This window comes from Alternaria alternata (assembly GCF_001642055.1).
Source record: "Alternaria alternata strain SRC1lrK2f unplaced genomic scaffold CC77scaffold_7, whole genome shotgun sequence".
In the NCBI taxonomy this organism is placed as follows: domain Eukaryota; kingdom Fungi; phylum Ascomycota; class Dothideomycetes; order Pleosporales; family Pleosporaceae; genus Alternaria; species Alternaria alternata.
In genome coordinates this window covers 169,080-191,191 of record NW_017306196.1, presented here as the reverse complement: position 1 = coordinate 191,191, position 22,112 = coordinate 169,080, and the positions used below count along the sequence as shown (strand labels likewise).

The 22,112-nt window shown below is 51.1% G+C and overlaps 12 protein-coding genes across 12 annotated transcripts; 5 read left to right on the top strand and 7 right to left on the bottom strand.

The window, feature by feature from the left end:
- Window positions 1-2,361: 2,361 nt before the first annotated feature.
- Window positions 2,362-3,652, bottom strand: CC77DRAFT_1029939 (alpha-ketoglutarate dependent dioxygenase; the record flags this gene model as incomplete). The annotated part of the gene is made up of 3 exons (XM_018526550.1): window positions 2,362-2,709; window positions 2,763-3,497; window positions 3,596-3,652. 3 exons carry the CDS (start codon window positions 3,650-3,652, stop codon window positions 2,362-2,364), a joined length of 1,140 nt encoding a protein of 379 aa, XP_018387360.1.
- A 280-nt stretch (window positions 3,653-3,932) lies between these two features.
- CC77DRAFT_1018937 (S-adenosyl-L-methionine-dependent methyltransferase) lies at window positions 3,933-4,996 on the bottom strand. The gene has a single exon (XM_018524728.1). The coding sequence runs from the start codon at window positions 4,819-4,821 to the stop codon at window positions 4,213-4,215; it is 609 nt and encodes a 202-aa protein (XP_018387359.1). The 5' UTR covers window positions 4,822-4,996; the 3' UTR covers window positions 3,933-4,212.
- Window positions 4,855-5,522, bottom strand: CC77DRAFT_905377 (hypothetical protein; the record flags this gene model as incomplete). The annotated part of the gene is made up of 2 exons (XM_018533616.1): window positions 4,855-4,996; window positions 5,047-5,522. Coding segments are annotated over 2 exons (618 nt in total), but the record flags the coding sequence as incomplete, so codon positions are not given.
- Window positions 5,523-5,880: 358 nt separating this feature from the next.
- CC77DRAFT_1007436 (hypothetical protein) lies at window positions 5,881-7,350 on the bottom strand (the record flags this gene model as incomplete). Its single annotated transcript, XM_018523481.1, has 1 exon — window positions 5,881-7,350. One exon carries the CDS (start codon window positions 7,348-7,350, stop codon window positions 5,881-5,883), a length of 1,470 nt encoding a protein of 489 aa, XP_018387357.1.
- Window positions 7,351-7,796: 446 nt separating this feature from the next.
- Window positions 7,797-8,889, top strand: CC77DRAFT_1018933 (hypothetical protein). The gene has a single exon (XM_018524727.1). The coding sequence runs from the start codon at window positions 8,288-8,290 to the stop codon at window positions 8,744-8,746; it is 459 nt and encodes a 152-aa protein (XP_018387356.1). The 5' UTR covers window positions 7,797-8,287; the 3' UTR covers window positions 8,747-8,889.
- Window positions 8,890-9,262: 373 nt separating this feature from the next.
- On the bottom strand, window positions 9,263-10,353 carry CC77DRAFT_1007435 (NAD(P)-binding protein; the record flags this gene model as incomplete). Its single annotated transcript, XM_018523480.1, has 3 exons — window positions 9,263-9,697; window positions 9,755-10,093; window positions 10,147-10,353. The coding sequence occupies 3 exons, from the start codon at window positions 10,351-10,353 to the stop codon at window positions 9,263-9,265; spliced, it is 981 nt and encodes a 326-aa protein (XP_018387355.1).
- A 1,008-nt stretch (window positions 10,354-11,361) lies between these two features.
- Window positions 11,362-12,741, top strand: CC77DRAFT_1018931 (taurine catabolism dioxygenase). The gene is made up of 4 exons (XM_018524726.1): window positions 11,362-11,478; window positions 11,538-11,879; window positions 11,932-12,027; window positions 12,087-12,741. Exons 1-4 carry the CDS (start codon window positions 11,376-11,378, stop codon window positions 12,533-12,535), a joined length of 990 nt encoding a protein of 329 aa, XP_018387354.1. The 5' UTR covers window positions 11,362-11,375; the 3' UTR covers window positions 12,536-12,741.
- Window positions 12,742-13,044: 303 nt separating this feature from the next.
- On the bottom strand, window positions 13,045-14,212 carry CC77DRAFT_1007433 (NAD(P)-binding protein; the record flags this gene model as incomplete). The annotated part of the gene is made up of 3 exons (XM_018523479.1): window positions 13,045-13,355; window positions 13,413-13,901; window positions 13,960-14,212. 3 exons carry the CDS (start codon window positions 14,210-14,212, stop codon window positions 13,045-13,047), a joined length of 1,053 nt encoding a protein of 350 aa, XP_018387353.1.
- A 352-nt stretch (window positions 14,213-14,564) lies between these two features.
- Window positions 14,565-15,474, top strand: CC77DRAFT_1018930 (hypothetical protein). Its single transcript, XM_018524725.1, has one exon. It carries the CDS (start codon window positions 14,626-14,628, stop codon window positions 15,277-15,279), a length of 654 nt encoding a protein of 217 aa, XP_018387352.1. The 5' UTR covers window positions 14,565-14,625; the 3' UTR covers window positions 15,280-15,474.
- A 23-nt stretch (window positions 15,475-15,497) lies between these two features.
- On the bottom strand, window positions 15,498-16,425 carry CC77DRAFT_1059845 (oxidoreductase; the record flags this gene model as incomplete). Its single annotated transcript, XM_018528284.1, has 3 exons — window positions 15,498-15,516; window positions 15,573-16,302; window positions 16,386-16,425. The coding sequence occupies 3 exons, from the start codon at window positions 16,423-16,425 to the stop codon at window positions 15,498-15,500; spliced, it is 789 nt and encodes a 262-aa protein (XP_018387351.1).
- Window positions 16,426-18,257: 1,832 nt separating this feature from the next.
- Window positions 18,258-20,096, top strand: CC77DRAFT_932857 (hypothetical protein; the record flags this gene model as incomplete). The annotated part of the gene is made up of 1 exon (XM_018534285.1): window positions 18,258-20,096. One exon carries the CDS (start codon window positions 18,258-18,260, stop codon window positions 20,094-20,096), a length of 1,839 nt encoding a protein of 612 aa, XP_018387350.1.
- A 595-nt stretch (window positions 20,097-20,691) lies between these two features.
- Window positions 20,692-21,967, top strand: CC77DRAFT_757047 (eukaryotic translation initiation factor 3 subunit H). The gene is made up of 2 exons (XM_018533113.1): window positions 20,692-21,181; window positions 21,228-21,967. The coding sequence occupies exons 1-2, from the start codon at window positions 20,778-20,780 to the stop codon at window positions 21,796-21,798; spliced, it is 975 nt and encodes a 324-aa protein (XP_018387349.1). The 5' UTR covers window positions 20,692-20,777; the 3' UTR covers window positions 21,799-21,967.
- Window positions 21,968-22,112: the final 145 nt, after the last annotated feature.

Here is a 22,112-nt window from a genome sequence, read left to right as displayed (position 1 = left end):
TGAACTCGCACTCAGCCCCCTTCGAGATTCAGTACCCTTGATACTCAAACTCGTCGCTTGATTCAACCTACACTCGTAACAACATGAAAGGAGTACTGCAACTCGACTACCTCTAACCGTTCATGCCTCGCCTGCACCCCATCTGCTTCCTCATACTCACAGCCATGTAATTGATTCCCTGCTCCCCCTTCTCCCAACGCCCCGCAAAAGAGCACTCAGCTCGCCAGCCCCATCAACTCGACCTCACTACTCCGCTGTTCCACCTCATGTGCTACCCAACGTTGCCGCCTGGTACGCTGCTGCTCGAACTCTATTCACTCCACCCTCGTCATCTTTGCCAAATGTTCTGCTTCCTATCTGCCCATGCCTACCTGTCTGCCGTCCTGCGACAGGCCCGGCGCTTTGGAAATCGCTGCTGGGCTATGTACATATCATGTCTGGATAGCGGGGTAGAAGATCTGACATCACGATCATCCGACATTGCGACGGACTGTTGCAAGATCGCAATGTGTCTGTGATGAACGGCGATTATATAACAGTGCCCTCTATCGCGAGTCACCGTTGCAGTAATGCAAATCCAAGATCTTGCCGTAGGCGAGCGTACGCTAATGGATGAGTTGTAGGTTAATTTTAGTCTCGCTGTACTATGTGATACATTATGTGTTTCATAATGAGCGTTCTTCAGTAAATCCTAGACATAATATCTACTTGATAAACGTAAGTAAATGTACTTGTACGAGAAAGCTACTTGCTTATTCACAAGATATTTTCTGAGGCATTTCTCTGCTTCGATTAAGGCGAGCTCATACCGCATACCTGAGGTACAATCTTCCATGGCGGCGTCTTGCCTTCATAATCGCCCCACGCCTGAGGAACATCTACTACGCCATTTCTGATATCGCCCAACACTGGAGAGTACTGCCAGTTGTTACGGCGGTATTCATTGTAGATGTCTGGAGAGTAATCGCAGCCAGGCCCGAGACAGGAAGTCTTTGCCTCATTGAACGTCTATGCGATTTACTTAGCACACACACCTCATCTACGGCATAACACATTTACTGCGTGGTGGTACATTCCTGGGAATAATCTAGGATGAGCTCCTTTCTTACCGTGATCAGGACTGCCAGAGTACGGATCGTTGTGCGCTGTCGCTTGGTCTCAGCGCAGCTTATTGTACCCACTGTGCTGAGCAATGAGAAGTGCCTTGCGCTCCCACCAATCGCCTTGGGTTCTGCCAAAGACGACTATGGCACACTCCCAGTCGTGTCGGTGGTTGTAGTCGTTGGGATAATACGGACTGTAGACGATGCGCTAGGTTGTGTCGCCTGGACAGTAGACGCCGTCGACGTACACAGGTAACGGAGCGCTTCTCATCAGAGGACCGCTGTAGGGTTTACCGCCGTTGGGATCGCGACGTTTACTTCCTGTCATTGCCGATTAGACTCCTCGTCATGGAGAGAATTGGATCGCCGCGACACCTACCAACAGCAACGCCATCTGAGGCATCTGCCGAGACGCCTGGGGCTGGGCCGTCTCCATTCGCATCAGCGGCACTCTCGGGGTAGCAGGGCCTTTCGAAATCGTTGAGTCGGGCGTGGTTCCATTGAGGCATTGCTGCAAGTGCAGGTCCCCAACCCTTGTCTCCCATGTTGACAAAATCAGGGCCGCAGATGGCAATTCCGCTGACACCGCTCGGGCGACCACCGCAGCCAGCTTGCCTCTTTTCAAGACCCAGTTGTGCAGTCAAGTTGCTGATGTCACTCTGATCGATGTAGTTGATATCAGATCGAGGTTTGAATTTGCTACCTTCAATCACATTCTGGATTCCGTCAGTGGCAGCCAAAAGTACGTATAGGTAAAGCCTACATTAATAAATAGTATATGTATTTTCTATCCTAACCTCCTTCTATTAAAAGCCCTATCTTTAGTAGTATAGTGGATACCTAGTAGTAAGTTAGATTAATGCTCGGAGGTTCGCTCGTTGCGTTACCTGGCTATCGGTATTCAACAATGACGCAACCCTGGTTAGCGCCTTGGCATCCGGATGTCCCGCGATCGTTGCCCTTGTCCAACGCGACTCGCGACGAACAACGCGCCTCTGCCCGCAACCGACAATATATTTCGCCATGCCCCCAGTCGGGCTGCACAGATGCGTAAACCAGCCACGTAGTGAGCCTCAATTAGATCGCCGGCATAGACGAGACAATGGACGGAGCGATAATCCCGCGACCAGAGCGATCCCACGGAAGGAGGCGGAAGGAAGAATGATCCACAATGCCATGAAGAGGGGGTCGTATCGAAGAGCATCAGAACCATGTCTTGTTGTGTGCACATGCATAACAATTTGTTGAATTATGATACCTAAGCTTCTGGAATTGGCACTGGCCCGGCAGGTGGCTTGCCACCAGGCAACCAACCCTGATGCACCGTCCTGACACCCCAACTGGCTGGGTAATCGATCTTGGTGTGGAAGAGGCCGTAGTTCTGGAAGAGGAGGATATCGTGCTCTTCCTCGGGACCCACCCAGATGTGTTCGGGCTTAATCATCCTTCCTTGGATGTTATCCAAGAACTTCCTGACCTCACCCAAGTCATCGATGACCTTGGGTGTGTCATTCGGGCCGTTACGGATGAACAGCCTACGGGCAAGGTTATGCTGCACCTGGAATGACTTCTTACCGGTGACGGGGTTGACCCAGACCAACGGAAGCTACGGTTGCGTTAGTGTCAGACTGATTGCGTATGTTCCCAGGTTGACCATACCTTTTTCTGCCAATCTTTGTTTCCTTCCTCATGCGCCTCTACCTCTTCGTCCGGCAGTTCCCTGCCCTCGTTTGCGACGCCTAGGCCATTTGGAGCACCACGGCAGCCCTTGATCTTTTCATAAGGCCAATACATGTACTCAACCCAGCTGTGGTCCACCGTCTTCTTCTCGTCATCGCTCAGCATATCATACAATTGCTCGACATCTACAAACGCTGTTCGTCCTGGCTTGACTTCCATGCTCTGACCAGAGCCGTCAGCCCACTCCACTGTCTGCGTGCTCTTGCCTTCCGTTGGGAACTTGATAGGCCGGAGCATGGTGAAGGTCGGGGGATCATACTTCCAGTAGGTGCCGTCCACATGCCACCAATGGAAGCGGGCCTTCCCGGCTTCAAAGTCTGCATCCGCGAGCGGCTTCTGGTAGTACTGGTTGAAGTTGGTATCGCCCATGTTAAGACCAGGCTTGCCGTATTTTGGGTCGTCTTGAGGGCCTTTGCCGATGAACACGAAAGCACCCGCTTCTGGAACTTCGACATAGTTGATGGCTGCCACTATGCCATCTTTTGGGTAAAATGCCCTGGCGAACGTGGTGTTATCTATCTTCTTGGAGTCTGGGTCAAGCTTCTGCAGTAACTCCCAGCCACGCTTCGGTTCCAGGTCCTTTTGGCCTTTGATGATAAGAAGCTTGTGCTCCCAGGTCGCTTTCTGCAACTGCACTACCGTTTCGTCTGTAAACTGGTTTAAATCGAGGCCAGTGACGGCAGCTCCGAACTAAGTGCAATATTGTAAGCGGAGAACAGCAAGGATGAATCCAATCTCTGGTCAACACGTACCTTGCATGTCTTCCCCGAAGGATGAGCCAGAGGCTCAATCTTGAAGTCGCTTGCCATGGTATTGAGGATGAAGAATAAGTGTGTGTTGACGAGTTCTATCTTCGCCCGTACGATATATCTATGGTAATGGTATACCGAAACGGGAAATTGGGTCGCGTAACTGCTTACGTACAAGTCTAGCTTCGCTGGTTAAACTTTGTTCCTGTATTGGTGATTATCGCGGACCAATTTGGCAAGTCGGGTAATACCAAAATCCACCGAGCCGCCTCATCCAGCATCAACCTTGGAACAACATGTCTACATTCACTCAGACGTCTTAGAATGGAAACTGGCATTGTTCAACGTCGAAGAAAATTACGAGGCAATCCGCCGATGGTGCCAACCGGTAGTTAGGATACGAGAACTTTCGAGAGCGGCAGTTGTGTTTTCGGAATGAAAATCCACATGTGAAGCCGATTAGGCCAATCAATGAAAGGAAGCTTTGGCCAGGAAACACCAGAACTCCAGCAAGAGACATTCGTGGCAGTCAACAAATTTACAATTTAAGAGCTCTAGAAAGAGCAATATATCATACGCTGCTCCTGTGCGCCGAAGACAAAAAGCGAAAACAAACACACTTACAACCTTTCGTGAACCGTTGCTCGAGCACCAACTACCTGGATGCCATCTCCATGCATGCTGTACGGCACAAACGTTTTCCGTTCCAGCCCAACCTTCTCGAGAATGCGATCCCACTCCGCCAGTGACCTCTCTCGCGCCCCGTAATTGGCCATCATCAGTAGATCAAACGAGGCTCCGTACCAGTGTGTGCTCTCGTCCCCAAGGGTGAGCTCGTCAAGCAGGATGACCGAGTCAGGAGCCAGTGCATCCTTCAGTTGTGACAGGATGTTAAGACAGACTTGATCGGGCCAGTCATGCAAGATGTTGCGCAGGTAGTAAACGCACGCGCCCTTGACTGGTTGCACCTTATTGAAGTCATGATGAACGACCTCCAAGCCTTCGATACCCTTGGCAGAGTCGATAGCAGCCGCGTGTGTATCCTGTAGCACAACACGTCCTTGCACCCAAGGAAATCTCCTGATAACCTCTCTAGACTGGTGCCCGTAGCCACCACCGACGTCCACGAAAAGCTTTCGGTGCTCAACACCCGCGCTCGAGGCGTGCACGTACTTTTCGAGTAGGAACACATCGAGCCAGCTCTTTTGCCCTACCCGCTGAAAGGACATGTATTCGTTGAATGCCTGTTGGTGCCGTGGTCGCTGCGACAACCATTCAAAAAAGTGTAGGTCGGTGTTTTTACTTAAGTTGAATGGAAGGTTCTTATTGTCTTGCGGTTGCTTGTAGGAATTGTCGGCTAGCCACTTTGGTATCGCGTTGTAAAGTGCAATATTCCTTTCTGTTCTGCAAAGAGAGTCAGCTGTGATTGTCAAGACCAGACACGGAGTACTCACACATGGAATATGACAGACTCTAGCCCTGACATGGAAAGATATCGCGTAATGTTTGTTGCGCGGTACGTCTCGACGCCGACCTGCTCCACCATCCATTGCGTCGCAGCCCACCGCAACACTCGCACTAGCAGTGCTTTTTCCGCACCCAACTCCACAGCCATCTCACTCACACTCATCACTGCACCCTCTCGCTTAGTGAGTAGCCTCCACAGCCCAAGATCAATACCAACTTGCACCATGTTGGGCGGTAGTGCACAGAAGATCAATCGCTGCATGGTGTCCCACGGCTGCTCGAGCTTAAGAGAGGCCATTCTGGCAGCCTCCAAGAATCGGAGCCGCTTTTCCTCATCGTCACGAAGGGGAGCTGGGATGTTGCCAGAGGCAAGAGATTCGAGAGCTTCAAGGATAGTATCGGCCGCGACACCCTCTCCGGGGTCTGTGTTCAAAGATTCAGAAAGGAATGGTATGGCAGACATGATAATGTTTCCTTGCTAATAGATGTATATGCAGGTCGCTGGATGGATAGATGCAACAAGTTGCGACAAAGGGATCAACTTATACAAGAGAGCGCGGCAGCAAGGTTTCAGATCGACGTTACCCGTGTTGCGATCGGTACATTGTATGTTATCGAGAGCTGCTTGCATGATCGGTGGCCGAGATTGTGGTTCCGGAAGATCATGTGGAGTTTAGCGATGGTCGCGAGCATGAGGAGTGGAAACCACCGTGCGATCATGTCGTTGATTGACTCGAGTAGTATTCCCCGAGATAGAAAACAAGCCGAACTATCGCTAAAATCTGTAGACCCCCTATACCTCCACTCTGGACCCTTTCTTGCTACATCTTCAACCTAACAGTCTCCGCCCTTTCCGCCACCTTCTTCGTGAACTCCCCCACAACATCTGCACATAGTGCTAGCAGTGGATTCTTCACTGCTACGTCCCCACCGATTGACAGCCCTGATAGCAAGGCATCCCGTAGCCGCTCCAGCACCCGTTGTGCTTCCAGTACCCGCTTCACTAGTAGCACACGCACTACAGCCCGCCTGTCGGCACCCTGGATCGGCAGTGATCCACAACGCAGCGGTTCGCACTCCTCGTCTACCACGGATGATGGCAGCATGAGATCGTTCCCATTACCGTCGCTTATGCTAGATAAAGACGATGGTGATGAAGATCCCCGATTATCATGATTTGGGTTAGGTGTCATTGTGGGTGTCCAGAGGGAGTTGCCGCCCAGTTTGAGCGACACAAGCGCCCGGTCAATGGCTTCGCAAATGAGGAGCGCAGTTGAAGGGCGTGTAGAGCACTCGTTGGCGCAGGTTATCGTAGTACAACAGCATGTAATGAGGGTTCTGGACGTTGACAGGGCGGTTGACGTGGAGGTGAGGGGTGATGAGGAGGGTCCGTGAGAAGGCGTAGATAGGTAATCAAGAAGGTTGGAGACGCAGTTGCATGATTTCGTCGAAGGAGTGGTTTGGTCGAAAGACTGTGGACACTGTGGATGTACTTGCTGTTGCGGATGGGTCGCATAGCTGCCGTTTTCGATGTCGCTGCTGCTCGTGGTCGGTATCGGTATGTCGTTCTGATGCTGATCTAGATGGCGAGGTTGGTGACCGTCCGGGGTAAGTAAACCAAAGTACGGTAGCCCTTCGTCGAAGAGCATGGGAGTAGAGAGGGATTGGTGTTGTTCCTGATCGTGTTGCTGCTCCCATGGTGGTCCGCAGAAGCCTATATTGAGAAGCTCTGGAGCGATGTGGAACTCGGGAGACATGGCGTAATAGCAATTGGTAGTTTGTTTCGGTGTACCGCATTGTGAGCCCGTGAAGTCCGGAATACCTTGCATGAAGTCGCCGTCTGACCGTGGATACGAGGAGAAGTCCATATCGTCGGGGCTCGGGAGTGGCATAGTCTGCGCTATGCTAGGGATAGTGGATGTATTGGAGCTGGAGCTGGAGCAGTCTTCGGAGGCGGATAGCATGCTAGGTGGACCAAAGGGCGACGTCTGACCTACGGCTGGGATGGTGATGCCGTGCTCCGTCATGGGTGTCAAATACCCTTTCAAGCTCGCAGATGCACTGCTCTCAATGCTAGATGTGCTCTTGCTGTTGTTGCGAGTGCGTGGTCGTCCAGCACGTCGTGCTGGGCTGTAGACACACTCTATGCCCTTCTTTGCACATCTGCGACATTTTGGCCGTTCCTGGTCGCATCGGATCTTGGAGTGTTGGCAGCTGTCACATGCGAGGCGGTACTTTGTGGGTTTTGGCATTGGGACGTTGCCCTTTGCACTTGAATGTTTTTCTTGCATATTTAATTTGACGTTGATATATTGATTGATAGCTAGTAGGTAATGGCGATATCGCGGTACATGTACTCACCATCGTCTCAGGCCAAACTGTCGTGTGTGGAGACGCTAAAACCTGACAATATGGAGGGACTTCGGAATGGTTTCTGGCTGATAGCAAGCGCTGATACTACTAATCTCGCTATGCAGCCACGTGTTAGCTGTTCGATCTCGAACTACCTAGGTACGGCGGTGGTGGGAGGCAAGAGTTTCGCATGTGGCGCTGGGATCTCGCGATCTGGGGACACTTCGGAAGGAACCGACGCGTTACTACGTTCCAAGGTTACATACTGAGGCGTAATCGTCCTAGCTAGGATTAAGTGCTACAGTCCCTTGCTAGTGGCCCACTTACAATAGTTTTCCTTGATACCATGGCAGGTGAAACATGCTCTTGCTAGCCGCCTCCGTACCAAACCTTTGTCTTTTACCACAGCATTGGAACTGCACAACATTCAATATGTCATCAACTTTGCACTAACGCACGGCTCGGAACGATGCACGTCTTACACCGTACCTATGTGTTGGAAACGGTCGCTCGGCCCAATCACGGGATGTACCGATCGGGTAGCACGCACTCGACTAGGGTATAGACTTTCCACATCCCACACCTTCCAAGGTGGATTGCCAAGGTCTGCGGGGTCCAGGTTGAAGCAGGGCTCGGACTCGTATTGCGACGATCCTATTGCAAACCTGGAGTTAGACTTTGGTTGGGCTGGTTATTGGACGCCATTGGCTCGGTGACGGCTTCAAAAGCCGCCAGCAAAGAACGTCTCCATATACACACGTCTTCTTGATGTTCTTTCACATCTTGAGGTGGAGAGGTACGGACCGTACGGTACCGCAGACGAGCAGTCTTGGCTTGCAGTCGGAAACCTTTGCTTCAACTTGCCGAGACAAAATTATGACCGGAATCAGAAACGTCGGACACAGAATGAACGATAGGCAGTTTACTATGTTGTACGATGGACAAAAAGAACGGCATATTCGGGGGTTGGCACGTCTGTTCGCTCAACAAGCAGAGACAGCGGTGAATAGAGCAGGGTTTACTGTTCGAACTATAGCATACGTATCACGTCAGACAAAGACATCAGCTAGTCGTTTTTGCGATATTTCTTTCTCACGAGTATCCTTCCGTATGGGTGTGACTTGGACTGCAGATGTCGTAAGTGGCTCGTCGGTTCTGCAGTATCGCTTTACCTGGACGAAATGGATGGCCACCAGGGTATCAGCTAATGTTACTTACCAGATCCGTGCGCTATCTCTATGCGCTGATGCTATTCTGGCAGGTTTGCGTGGAAACTGGCGATCCGAGGGGATATCTTCAAAAGGGCCTTGTTCGGTTGCACCCACAAGTCCTTGAGATAAGATATATACAAGCCTTCGGGCCGAAGTAACAAGAGGGCCCATTAGCTAACACGATCGGAACCCGTCGTATCCCGCAAGCTCCTTGAAGCACATTGTTAGTAGAGAGCCTTGTGCTCCCGCCTCAAACGCTAGGTGGGTATCGCTTGATGAATCTGTTGAACCAATTAAGTAGATGAGCAGTTTCGCGTGGAGACTAGCGGACGAAAGGATATGTCCAAAAGGGCCTTCTTCGGTTGCAACCACCTACGCACAGATTCATCGTCAAACGGTCCAGATTGCACCATCACGAGTGCTCGATTCGAGGTTTTCCAAACCTTTGACTCCCCCACGTCATATGTAAGTCATGTTTTAGTATGGTGTAGAAGAGACTGGTGAAATTACGACTCAACGTGCATAAAAGCATGAGCAGCAACGAACGGTCGAACGCTACTTCGAATGGTGTTATTTACAATTCAGCTAGACTCATTATGGCATAGCTAATTCTTTCTTTGTTATCCTACTAATGTGGCATTCAGCCCAAGAATTGTTTTACCGCCTCAAGACTTTGTTTGAAGTTGGACACCTCATGCATGGAGATACCTAGCTCCTCCTTTGTGACGAAAAGGCCTTGTTCCTTGACGTGGCCAAACCAGTCCGTCACTGCCTCGCCAAACAGCACTCCAGTAACAGCCTCTTCTCCTGCTAGGCCAAATAGTTGGCCGATTACCTCTGGCTTCACTTCGACATATACACCTTTCTTGCCTGAGACAACTTCCCACTGTTTCAACGCCTCTCCCAGAGTGATCACCTCAGTGCACACCCCGGCGTATTTCCCATGCGTTAACTTAGGGTTAGCGAGAATTTGGCGCGCCCAGATACCAGGGTCCTTGGCCATATCGCCGGCCATGGGGTAAACGGTCGCCGGATCCGACGGAACCATCCAAACATATGTCCCTGGCGCAGTGGCCTAATCGCAGATTGATCAGTCTTGTCATTGGAAGACATTGAGAAAGCATTCACTTACTACTGGTTGTGGCTTCAACATGCCAAAAAAGGCAAAGTTGGATGGATAGAAACCGAACATGAGAAAGGTCGTCTTAGCAGCCAAGTCTGGCATGTTTTTCCGGATATGATCGTCGACCTTCGCCTTGTAGTCGAAATGAGGGACGGGGTATTTGCCTTTGGTGATTATATCTGCAGCAGGAAGTGTGCTCCAGATGTAATGCTCCAGCGTTGGCACTTCAGCCGCCAGCTTCGCAAGCATGATGCCCTGGCGCTCTTCAACTTCACCAGCTCCTATCTGGCCGGCGCCTTTGAAGAAAGCTTCCCACCATTGTGTTACCGCAAAGATGGCTTGAGCACCCTGTTCATGTCAGATACCTATCAGTCACGGGGCGCAAGCAGTAAGTGACTTACGGCAAATGCCTTCCTGACTGACTCCTCGTCTTCGTAGCTGGCTTGGACTACTTCCATACCCTCTGCAGCAAGTTTTTGCGCCTTTTCTCCATTGGGATTCCTGGTCACAGCGCGGACATGCCAATCTCCTGTCTTAAGCAATCCGCGGGCGATAGAACCGCCCTGGTTGCCAGTCGCACCGGTAACGACGACAAGTTTCTTAGCCATATGTGGAAAGTGAACGCTATCTTTCTGGATTTACGATACGAGAGGGAGGTAGATAGCAGAAGGCTCGATTGTAGAATGAGATATGCACGTCCTAAAATGGCAGCATGAGATTGAGCGGAAAGTGTTCGACTATGAATAGGAAAGATAACTCTTGAATACACGGAAATGACCGGACGCACGCGAAAACAATCGTTGTATACTAACCTATTCTCGGTGTATGAGAGTTCGGCTGAAGCAGTGCGGTATCATTGTTCACTGATTAGACTTAGCAACTGAACTTTCGGGGAGTAAACGAAGCATTGGCATCGTGTATCATCACCACTCTCAGAACTGAGTATCCGGCAGTTCAATCTTCGGTAGTATACTCGTAAATGTCCCGCAGAGTATCTGGGTAGCTCGGCCCGATGTTCCACAAATGCCCCGAGTCAACATATGTGACCCACCACTATGGGTCTTCGTGCATTAGCTACGAGGGTCGGTTGTTCTAACCGATAGCTAGGTGAACCGTACCTTGAAGGAATTTGCTGTATTCATGTGATTGTGAGAGTACCGTAGACCTTAGCGGATAAGTATAGGATACGCTTTATCCGGGACCGACGCTGGAGAGACAAGCATGTTCGTGCAGCCACGTAAGGTATTACGTTTGAGATCGCTTTTCACAGCTCGTACCACCGTGAACATATGCACCGGATAGTACGTTGGTGAGATCAAAATGCGCCGACTTTTCGGTTTCCCGGTAACGGATGGGTTTTCTCGAAACCTATTATTACAGTAGACGAGATCGCTTCCAAATAGTGAAGAACCATTTACATCTTGCTGCCCTTTGCTCCTATAGATTAGTTTCCTTATCAACCATAATGTCGAGAACTGCCAACGCCTTAGTATGCCGCGCTGCGCCAGCACTGCGCTCTACGGTACTGCAATCAGCTCGCTCGCCATGCCTTCGCAGAGGATTTGCCCAAGAAACGAGCTTCCCAAAGCCACTGAAGCTGAAGGGCGTTCTCAAGCCTCTGAAGCAATTCATGGTGACGCCTACTGTGGGCACTGAGTTCCCAGAGGCCAATCTCGTTGAGATGCTTAACGCGCCTAACTCGGATGAGCTACTAAGAGACCTCGCCATCACAAGTAAGTATGCAACAGACGTCCTTGGGGAAAGACGGAACTGACGGATATCTCTTCTGTAGTCTCCCGACGCGGAGTTGTCTTCTTCCGAGGCCAGAATAACATGACCAACGATCTCCAAAAAACACTGATCCAACGTATGGGCGAGCTCGTGGGAAAGCCGAAAGAATCTACCCTACACATCCACCCCGTACTCAACCCTCAGAGAGCATTGGGTGGCGATGACCTCCACATCAGCACCATCAACTCCAAGCAGAGGATAATGGCCCAGGGCAAGTCTGTACCTCGTGATCTGGGAAACGCAAGACAGGCACTTGAATCGTGGCACAGCGACATCCAGTCTGAACAAGTGCCCTCCGATTACACATGCTTACGGCTCGTGGAGCTGCCCTCTGTTGGAGGAGGTATGTCCATCTCAAGACTTACCTTCATACACCATACTAATCCGCTTCTCAGACACATTGTGGGCATCTGGATATGAGGTCTATGATCGCATCAGCGAGCCAATGCGAAAGCTTCTGGAAGGAAAGACTGCGAACTACACCGCACCATGTAAGTCAGATGGAGCAAAAGTCATCGAATCCCTTACCCACTGACACGTCTCCCCGCAGTCTTTGAGAAGATCATCAAGATGAAGAACCTTCAAGTATACACCGACGCCCGTGGCCACCCCGAGAACGTTGGCAACCCTCTAAAGGCAGTACACCCAGTCATCCGCACGAACCCCGTAACCGGATGGAAGAGCGTCTTCTCCATCGGCGCATACCCAGGTTCTATCAATGGCCTGACTCCCCCAGAGAGCGAGATGATCCTGAACTGGCTGATGGACATGGTACTCCGCAACCATGATCTACAATGTCGCTTCAGGTGGCAAGGTCCAAATGACATGGCCATCTGGGATAACCGCAGTATGGTGCACAATGCTACCATGGATTACGATGAGTTTGGTGATCGATTCGGATACCGCGTATGCGGCATTGGAGAGAAGCCCTACTTCGATCCAAACAGCAAGTCGATGCGCGAAGGATTGGCGGAAGAGGCCAAGGAGGAGTCTTCGTAAACGAAGTAAAAGCTGTGAGGTTACGTTGTCTTGTTAAGCGATCCGAGCTCTCTTTTTCTGTCGAAGCATAGTTCCTTGTAGTTATCAAAATATGGTACCTGGCTGTTGTCATGGGGATGCTCCAATTCTTGTGCTGGGGGTTCGGAAAAGTTGCCAGTTAGTGAGACGTGCGTGAAGCAATTCACATGTTGGTGTCCAATGAAGTGAACATGCTGACTTGGTGAAAATCTTGCCCATAGCGTGTCCAGTCTCCTCAGGCAAAATCGGTTAAATCGTCGATAGTCGAGCGTCGTCGTTGGTGCATCTGGGAGACTTGCCTGTGATCGGAAGAGGTCCTGGCGACGAGGCTTCCTAGGGGGCACGCTAACTTCAGCGCTAGGGCCGCCCCGGATAGGACCGACATGCGGATACGAGCCCAACATCAAGCTTCGATCTGCTCGAACCAAGCCGACATCGCTAACGAAGCAACCTTCAAACGCAGTACGAATGTTTATTCGAATCTATTCAAGCTACGAAGATGCGTTTATACGAGATCGAATGCTGCTAATAATGGTTTCCTCCAACCCCGCAAAGCCTGGCTGGCCCATATCCTTCAGCAGCGCTTCCGCCTTCCCTCGGGGTCCAATTTCGGCCAGCGGAAAATCTAGGCCCGCGAGTTTCTCTTGGTGTTTGTGACCCGGGACCGCCTTTGCGAAAATGTCAAAGAACTCGTTGATGGAGTATGGGGCGGCAAAGGCGAAAATGCGTTCATCGGTGGTAGTTGGGTGGATCAAGCCGGCTACATGAAGCCGTGCGACGTCCTGCACGTGAACATAGTAGACTGCTCGAGTATTAGCCGTCGGTTGAGTTGCACAAACAAAGAGCGAAGATCACGTACAGCGCTGGACGTGTTTGATAGAGTCGACATCGCCGTCTAAAATCTGGAGCGGGATCCTCGCGGTAGACGGGTAGCCCTGGTGAGTAACGCTCAATGGACTTCCGTAGATAGTGCAAGGTAGCACCGCGTTGACAGAGAAGTGTGGCTTGTTGTTTTTCACCCACTCCCAGAAGGCCTGTTCTGCCGCTACCTTGGAGGCAAAATAGCCGATCATGAACTTATGCATTGGCGGAAGAGTGTCGGGGATATTCTTAGACAAGGCCAGTGTTTGCTCATCATACTCATGCGCAGACACTGTATCGGTTCCACGGTATGCTTGCAGCGAGCGGACCGCAGCCGAAGACGACGTCAGAACGAATCGCTTCACACTGGGCTCCTTCGCCGCGGCTTGCAGACAACTCAATGTTCCGGCCACAGTGGTTCGAATCAACTCGTCTGGTGTGACGTGCATATCCCGCACTGAGGCAACGTGCGCGATACCGGAAACACCTAGACGTTGGAACATCATCAGTGTTGGAGCATTACGACATTGAGGCGGGGAACATACCTGAGACTGCGTCATCAAATGCGCCAGGCTCTCTCATGTCCTTGACAGTGATGAGTTCGAACTTGTCCTTGCCATACTTTTGCGAGAAAAGATCTACGAGCCATTGGTGCTTAGCCGCGTCTCGGACTGTGCCTCGCACTTTGTAGCCTTGTTGAAGAAGTTGGTCTGCGACGTGAGCACCGACGAAGCCGTTGGACCCCGTAACGAGGACGGTGGAGCCTGGGGTGATAGCGGGACTATCAAAAACGGCCATTATGGAATAGGGTATTGCGCGATTCTGTTGTACACTCACTAGATCTTTAATAAACACTACGGAGTGTCATAGAGATGTAGATAGTTATTTCATCCCGAACTACTTCTTCTTGCGAGGACACCATTTTGTAAACGATGACATAGTTAGACAGCTGCGGCTCTTGGTAGTCTTCGGGGGATTAATCATGTCGTGCGTTCGAATGAAACCATTCCTGATTCAGATGTCGGATGATATTACACAGCTGACATGATGGTTGCATTTATCCATTACTAGTTTAGCAGGCCCCCCCTCGGGAACCTAACTTAAAAACACACCGAGTTCACTAGTTCCTGGCACTTGCACGGCCCCTGACTCGACTCACGATATTAGGTAAGGTGTGGCCATCTCCGCGACAATGGAGGATACGAGCAAAGATGCATCGCGCTGACTGTGGTTGTGCCTTTCTTGCGCTACGAACGCTTGTGCGCGTCGAAGAAGTTACTACATCATCGCAGGTGCCGCTCGAAACCGCAATCCAAGTCACGTCTTCAGTGGAACAGCCCTGCCTCACCGTATTGAGCTGCGAACGGTGCCGCCAGCAACGACTCCCGCTTACCGCTGTCACGATTCTATGCGCCCATCTGGTTGACTGGCTGTGCCGATTATGGAACCTAAAGGACGAGGACCCTGCCGACACCTCCACAGATGCCAGCAACGCCAACACGACTACAACTACAACCAGCACCAGCGAAAGCCGACATGCAACTCTGCCCTGGAAGTTCTCTCTTGGAAACTATGATCTCGCGGAAGACGAAGCCGATGCGCTCAGCAACGAATTAATGACATTGCGGCTCACTGGTTTCTCCGCTGTGTTAGGCTCTCTTGAGGCCGCCCTCGTCACATCTGGGCCAACTCCCTGTGTTCCTTCTTCGCCTGGGGGCAACAACGACACGACCAGCGACACATCGGCGTTTGCGCCAGCTTGTCTCGAACTTGTCCGAGCGAATCTCCGTCTAGTGCGCGCATGCATTCGTCGCCTCAAGGCGCGCTCGCTACTGAATAGCGATGGGACCAGTGCTTCGTTTTAGCAACAGTTCTGCACACATACCAGACTTGGAGTCTTCAATGAATTTTTTTAGTGGTGGTATATGTTATCTTGGATTCGAGCGCGCCATGGGGCATTAAAAGGTTCGCATTCTACACATTTCGCGCCGGAAATTAGTCCTGAGACCAAACTTGAAGGTACGTTTGCATTATATTTCCATTGTTCCATCGGATTCGTCGGAGTACTACAGCATCATGGCTCTCATTGAGCCAAGTAGCCCCTATTTCTAATTAGTATTTCATACTCTTGTTTATGTCAGGATTGGAAACGACATACCCATCCAGTACTAGTGACTGACCAAACATGTAGCTGCTCATGGGCCCGGCCAGAAACGCCACTGCATCAGCGACTTCCTCTGGCTGTCCCAAGCGGCCTGCAGGCACACGCTCGCGTACAAGGTTACCGATGAAAGCCTTGATCTGCTCCGAAGAGTCGATGGTAGGAGACGCAATATATCCAGGGCAGAGCGCGTTGATGCGAATCTGTTGCGGCGCAAACAGCACACCCTCAGAACGTGTCAACCCAAGTATAGCGTGGCGACCCGCTACATAAGCACCAGCAGCGATCCCAGGCGGCGAGGCAGCGAAGGCATATACCGAGCAGACGTGTACGATGCTTCCACGGCCATACCGCCCATCGCGAGGCTCCTGCCGTAGCATCTGCCGTAGCTCGGCCCGATGCCACAACCACAAGAGTGTTACGTGGTCTTTGAGATGGGCTTCGAATGCGGCGGGCGCTGTGTCCGGACTGCCGCCCATCGGCCCACCGAAGCCGGCATTGTTGATGGCGAAATCGATACGCCCGAAGCGCGATGCAGCTTGCTGAACAGCAGCCTCAACGGCATCTTCGGTACTGCATTCGGTAGACACGCTCAACACGTCTGTTACGTTATACTGCGATGCTAGCTTCTGGATGGTCTCTTGCAGACCGGCTTCGTTGGTGTCGACGAGCGCGAATTGGCGAACACCATGCTGAGCCAGCGAGTATGCAGCGCTTTGGCCGAAGCCTACCACACCGAGTCAGTTTTTTTCTTAGCTGCAAACCATATTGCTAAAGATTGTAATACATAGAACGCCGAACTTGACCTACCAGATCCCGCTTCTGTGATGAGAGCTGCTCCCGAAAGCATTTTCGATATGATGATCTTCGTAACCGCATCCTCATCCCGTGGATCTCGATGTTGTTTTATCGTGATCATGCATCGTCGTCGGGGCTTTCTGACTCGGTGGATTCAGAAATACACCGATTGAGTTAGTCGGTTTCGTCCCAAGATCCAAACACTAGCGCGGAGCCGGGTGAGGAGGTGTGATCTCGGGAGGTGGAGGAAAACACCCCGCATAAATCGCGGCACGATATGCTGTCAGCTTAAAGCGCCCGATGTTAAGCCGCCATTGTTCTGTTGAATCTGAAAGCGACCGATGTGTAATGGTCTTGCTTACGACACTCTATCCACATGTTCGATTTGATGAATCAGTACGTTGCTTACCTCTCCAAGAATTGTGCTGACACAGGAGTCTCGGTCTCTAAGCTCCATGTCACACCCCTCACTTAAAGCGACACTTCTCCGTGAGATAACCATCTCGCAAAACATGTTGCATGTTGCGGCATGCATCGAGGTCGATATGATAAAACCAAGCTGGTCTTAACATAGACTCAACCGTTCAGATCCCGAGTTCAAGCTGTAAAGTCTTCGATGACATGCTCTTATAAATGCTAGCCAGCTCAGTAGTACCCGTGTGTAGTTCGAAACGTCGGATAAGATGAGAAATATGCGCGATTCTCACAGCGTATTCTTTGCATACAAAGCTCATAAGAGTCAACTTTCTTCAGGCCATGCAACTGCAAGATCCGCCATGGGTATGGTCAAGTTCGAAAAGTTACTACCACAATATCGTATTATGGTATGTTCGACAAATTCTTCGTTGATACATCGCTGTTGATTCTCAGTACGGCATGGATTTGCCTTCATCTCGAAGAACTGTTGAACGTCGTCCTCGGTCTGTATGAAGAAGCAACAGTAGAGGGATTGAGTGAGATCAATTCACTCCAGGACTCTCCACAGTGGTTGTCAGCGTGATGACCCTTAAGGTCCCTACAAAAACATGAGTGCAACCATCACATTAGTAGCAGATGTCTTTGGCGTAGAGGAATTCCTGTAGCCGGTTCCGTGAATGCGGTCCTTGGTACCGCACGTTGGCGAAACCTTGGGATATCGTTTCGTGTTCGGTTACTGGACGAAGGAACGCGGGTCACTCGCGTGTACGCGGAGAGGCCTGGGTGATAGCAGTGAATGCGATGGCTACCATGTTTCGTCCATATCGAATCGAAATCATTGGAAAGGTGATGGCGCTTTCACAGTTGGAAGGCGATGAGATGCACAGGTGTCGTCCAGAGGCGTTAAGTGGATCAACCGGTGACGAAAAGCTAGCGCTGTTATTTCTTGGCACACTAGCGCTAAACAGCTCACACCGTCCTCTTGCTGATTCACGATCTCAACGCTACCTTCGTCCCTCATTTTCATCATCTTAGCTTTATATTTTGGATAGACCCCTTCCTATCGCTTAGCGGGTGTTGACCGCTTCGTCGACTTAGTAAGACATACCCCACTCTAGACTCCCTTCTATAGCAAGCGATACATCATTCCTACGCTGCATAGCCAGAATAGGTGAGATGGCAGGTGTTGGACACTTTGCCTCTTCCCTGCGACACGGTCAGGCTCGAAGTGCGCATTATACCTGTTCACGGCACGTACGAAGAAACATTGTTTCTCGGCTGATGCAGCCACACAACGCCCTATCACAAACCACCAAGGCAGCCTCATGAGTAGATCATCTGCGACTAATTGTTGCCTACTCCTGAAGCTGTCGCCTACTGTCTGCAGCTCGTTTGAGCGTGAAATTGGATCGATTTCCCAACCAACCTTCCTGACGCAACCCTTCCAGGTTACTGACGCCAATCAGAATGGACCCCTTTAGATACCGTAAGGCGTATGAAGCAATGGTACATACAACACAACTCATCGAAGAACGTTTGAACCAGGATGTTCAGCTCAACGAAGAAGGCGCGGTCCAAGACGATGCACCACAGATTGCTTTCCAGGAACAAGACCCGGACAGTATGGATTGGACGCCTACAGAATCGAATACTCCGCCTCCAGAATGTGGACCACCGCCAGCTTTATCTAAGAAAATGCGCCACCTTCTACCTGGTGGTGGGAATGGGGATCTCCGGGCTGAAGATCGCGGCGAGAATGCAGTACTTCTACACAAGCTCAAGGAGGGAAAGATAATGGATGAATGTATCGACAAGCTGGTTCACGATCTACCGGACGTGTTGAACTATCAAAAGTCACTCTCATTCACTCCTTCTACGATCGAAGTGCCGAAAGATTTCGGATTGCAGCTCAGTATCTCGATAAACCACCACCTCGCTCAGATAGAGGATCGTAAAGCACTGGAAAAGTACCGCAGGCTACTTGGCCATCGTAAGGATGCGAACAAGAAGAAAACTGTTAGACTTGGTTTTGACCCTGTAGACTTGATCAGGAAGCAGGCTGTAGCTTTTGGAAAGGACGCTCCCACACCCGTTTGCACACTGGACAACGACATACATCCTATCTTCCGCCTAGAGAACTGGCATGGGTGTCCGGATGGGATTTATGAGGTCTTGAAACCGGCTTTGCAACTAGCCACTCTGATGTTGACATCTCGAGCGACCGCTCATTTCTGGCACACGCTGGTGTTTGGCAAAAGGGAACATTGTGAGAAGACTTCCGCAGCGTACGGCCAACCGTGTTTTCGTATCAAAAAGGACGTAACATGGTCTGAAGAACATCATGTGACGTTCAAGAGTTTTCTGGACAATCAGATCGACACGGTTCATTTCTATTTCCACCATGATCCTTTACCACCAGAGACTGCATACGCTTCAATGGGCCTCGTCAAGGACTACAAGGAAGGCTTGATGCGAAAAATCAATGACAAATGCCACACAAGTCGTATTTGTCTCCATTCAGACTTCTATACTACCGCAAAGAAGCTCAGCCTACTGCGATATCGGGAGCCAGCGATGGTGCTGCGATATAACATGTTTCTCGCTACATGTTTGGCGCACGAGGTTGCACACTTCTGTGAAGTGTCTGGGCCGCACCACGATCATCCGCTTCTCTCCGAGCCCGAGGTCTTCTTTGGCGACAACATGTGGACAGAGAGTGGAATCGCTTTCGAACTCAAAATCTTCGGTGGGCGCATACATCCTCTGTCTAGCCGGATTGATTGCAAATTCGGGTTGGCTTGTCTCGACTATCCGCTCAAAGAGCTTTATGATAAGGACGACAACGTTCTATATGCACTGCCAATGGATTACATCCTTAAGCTTCAGCAAAAAGAAACGTGGGAACAAGACTTTAGCGAGGCTGGCCCGGAGGTCTTCTTCGTTCCACGCACTGGTGGCCGCTCAATCGAGATCAATGGTACTAACCTCATGATCTGGGAAGATGAGAACGATGCCGATATCTCCGATCATATCGACAACGAGGAAACGGAATGGATGCGCATGGATGATGGATCGATTACGAAGAACCCAAAAGCAAGCAATCGCAAACCACAGCGACAACCCGTAGTGCCACGATGGAACCCATATAACAACCAAAAGAGGAAGCATAATGTCGAAACGGGAGCTCCGTGTGTTTCGAAAGAAGTAGTGGAAATCAAGGACGAAGGAGAGAAGGAAGAACAGAAACTACAGCCTCCTGAAGATGGGGAGGTAGGCAAGAGTGCTTCTGATCAAGATATGGCATGATTGAACACGGCGTTTACAACGAAGGAAAAGAGGAGGAATTATTGCGTTCGCATTTAATACCAGCTTTTGGATACCACTGCATTTGCGTAGGGCGTTGTTTCTTTGTACTACATTATCATCAGCATGGCAGTTGTTAATATAGCTCGTTCGTATCTTGGTACATACTAAAAGCTTACCTTCCTACCGCTTGCCTTTTCTATGATCTTTGTACAATCTAGTCTTCCGCGCAGTCATTACAGAATCTGTAGATGTGCGAGCTGTTGAGCTATCTTCTGTTGGGGCTCATCCAGGCTAGTCGAGTTAGGCTAGCGCAGTGAATGGTGTCCTAAGCGAGGTGAATCTTGGCAGAGTCACTGGAGCCCGAATTCTGCTTCCTAACAACGACGCACGCCTATCGTTTCCTACCCTCGCCGAACGTTCACCCCAACCCCTTCGACGACTTCACGATGGCGGACACACAGAAAGATGCGCTGTTCAAGAAGGTGCAGATCGACGCCCTGGTACGTAGGAAAAGTGCAAAGCCAGTACCCCACTGTGCGCCCCGCCATTGTGCTAGAAAGACAGCTTCATAGAGGCGTGTTGTAACTACGGGAGACTGACTATGGTCCTCAGGTCGCGATCAAGATCGCTACCGCCAGCGGTAAATCGTTCCCCTCGCTCGCGACCGGCAGCATAGTCGGCATGGAGAAGGACGGCGTACTGGAAATCACAAACTCTTTCCCCTTCCCCGAAGTGAACGCCGCCGCGCAGGCCGACGGACAGAACGATACCGTTGCGAACCTCGCTGCTGGTGCCCCCCGCGCCAAGCAGAACATCGCATACGGCAACGAGATGATCAAGTTCCTCCGAGAGGTCAACGTGGACGCGAACAACGTGGGCTGGTACACGAGCACAAGCATGGGCAACTTCGTCAACCTGAACACGATCGAGAACCAGTTCTACTACCAGAGCCAGCCGAACGAGAGGACCGTCGCTTTGGTTTACGATGTGAGCAGGAGTTCACAGGGCACCCTCAACCTGCGCGCATACAGGCTCTCGCCTTCGTTCGTGACGGCATACAAGGAGGGCAAATTCACGACCGAGAGGTATGTGCAAACGATTCTGTGATATGGGCGAAACTGACAATCCTAGCCTCCAGAAGAGTGGTCTCCGATACCACGACATCCTGGTCGAGCTTCCAGTGACCATCCGCAACTCCCATCTCCTCACCTCGCTCCTACACCAGCTACCCTCGGATGCGCCCAAGGAGGAGCTCAAGTTCCCACCCAACCTAGCCGCTCTGCAGCAAGACCCAAACACGCCTCAGCCTCCTCTCTTCCCCAACTTCGACTCGCTCGATCTCTCCATCGACCCCTTCCTCGAGAAGACGTGCGACTTGCTCCTCGAAAGCATCGAGAACCACCACACCGAGATCAACAACTACCAATACTATCAGCGATCGCTCGCGCGTGAGCAGGCTAAGATCACTGCATGGCAGCAGAAGCGCAAGGCCGAGAACGCGGCGCGCACCGCCTCAAAGCAGCCCCTACTTCCCGAGGACGAATGGCAAAGGCTGTTCAAGCTGCCCCAGGAGCCCAGCCGACTGGAGACGCTCCTCAACTCGAGACAGGTGGAGCAATACTCGAGGCAGGTGGATGGATTCACGGCAGGCGTCACCTCCAAGATGTTTGCTGTCAAGAGCAATCTTCTTCCTGGGGAGTAGTGTGTGGTAGATACGGTTGTGTTTCATGATTATGCTTCTCTTCGTCACGGCATGGGCATGGCGTTGCGGTTTAGCGGTCCCTTTGACGGGACTGGATTTGATCTTTAGATGGAAGGACCACGATGATTATGTGAAGGGGCATTTGTAGCGTTTGCCCATGTGATCCGATGCCAAAAGTTGGAAGTGCTGCAAAAGCGGTGAAATTCAAGGCTGCTCCGCTGGGCGGCTGAATGCTGTTCTAAGCGTGGGAGGCTATCGCCACATAGAGTCGAAACAGACAATGAAGTAATCAACACCCTTTCGCAACAACGATG

Excerpts from the sequence above, each read along its gene's own strand:
- CC77DRAFT_1018937 (XM_018524728.1), bottom strand. The coding sequence starts at position 4,821 with ATGTCCTTTCAGCGGGTAGGGCAAAAGAGCTGGCTCGATGTGTTCCTA.
- CC77DRAFT_1018933 (XM_018524727.1), top strand. The coding sequence starts at position 8,288 with ATGACCGGAATCAGAAACGTCGGACACAGAATGAACGATAGGCAGTTT.
- CC77DRAFT_1018931 (XM_018524726.1), top strand. The coding sequence starts at position 11,376 with ATGGTGACGCCTACTGTGGGCACTGAGTTCCCAGAGGCCAATCTCGTT. Across the intron at positions 11,880-11,931 it reads GCTGCCCTCTGTTGGAGGAG|ACACATTGTGGGCATCTGGA; the intron begins GTATGTCCATCT and ends TCCGCTTCTCAG. Across the intron at positions 12,028-12,086 it reads TGCGAACTACACCGCACCAT|TCTTTGAGAAGATCATCAAG; the intron begins GTAAGTCAGATG and ends GTCTCCCCGCAG.
- CC77DRAFT_1018930 (XM_018524725.1), top strand. The coding sequence starts at position 14,626 with ATGCATCGCGCTGACTGTGGTTGTGCCTTTCTTGCGCTACGAACGCTT.
- CC77DRAFT_757047 (XM_018533113.1), top strand. The coding sequence starts at position 20,778 with ATGGAGAAGGACGGCGTACTGGAAATCACAAACTCTTTCCCCTTCCCC. Across the intron at positions 21,182-21,227 it reads GGCAAATTCACGACCGAGAG|CCTCCAGAAGAGTGGTCTCC; the intron begins GTATGTGCAAAC and ends TGACAATCCTAG.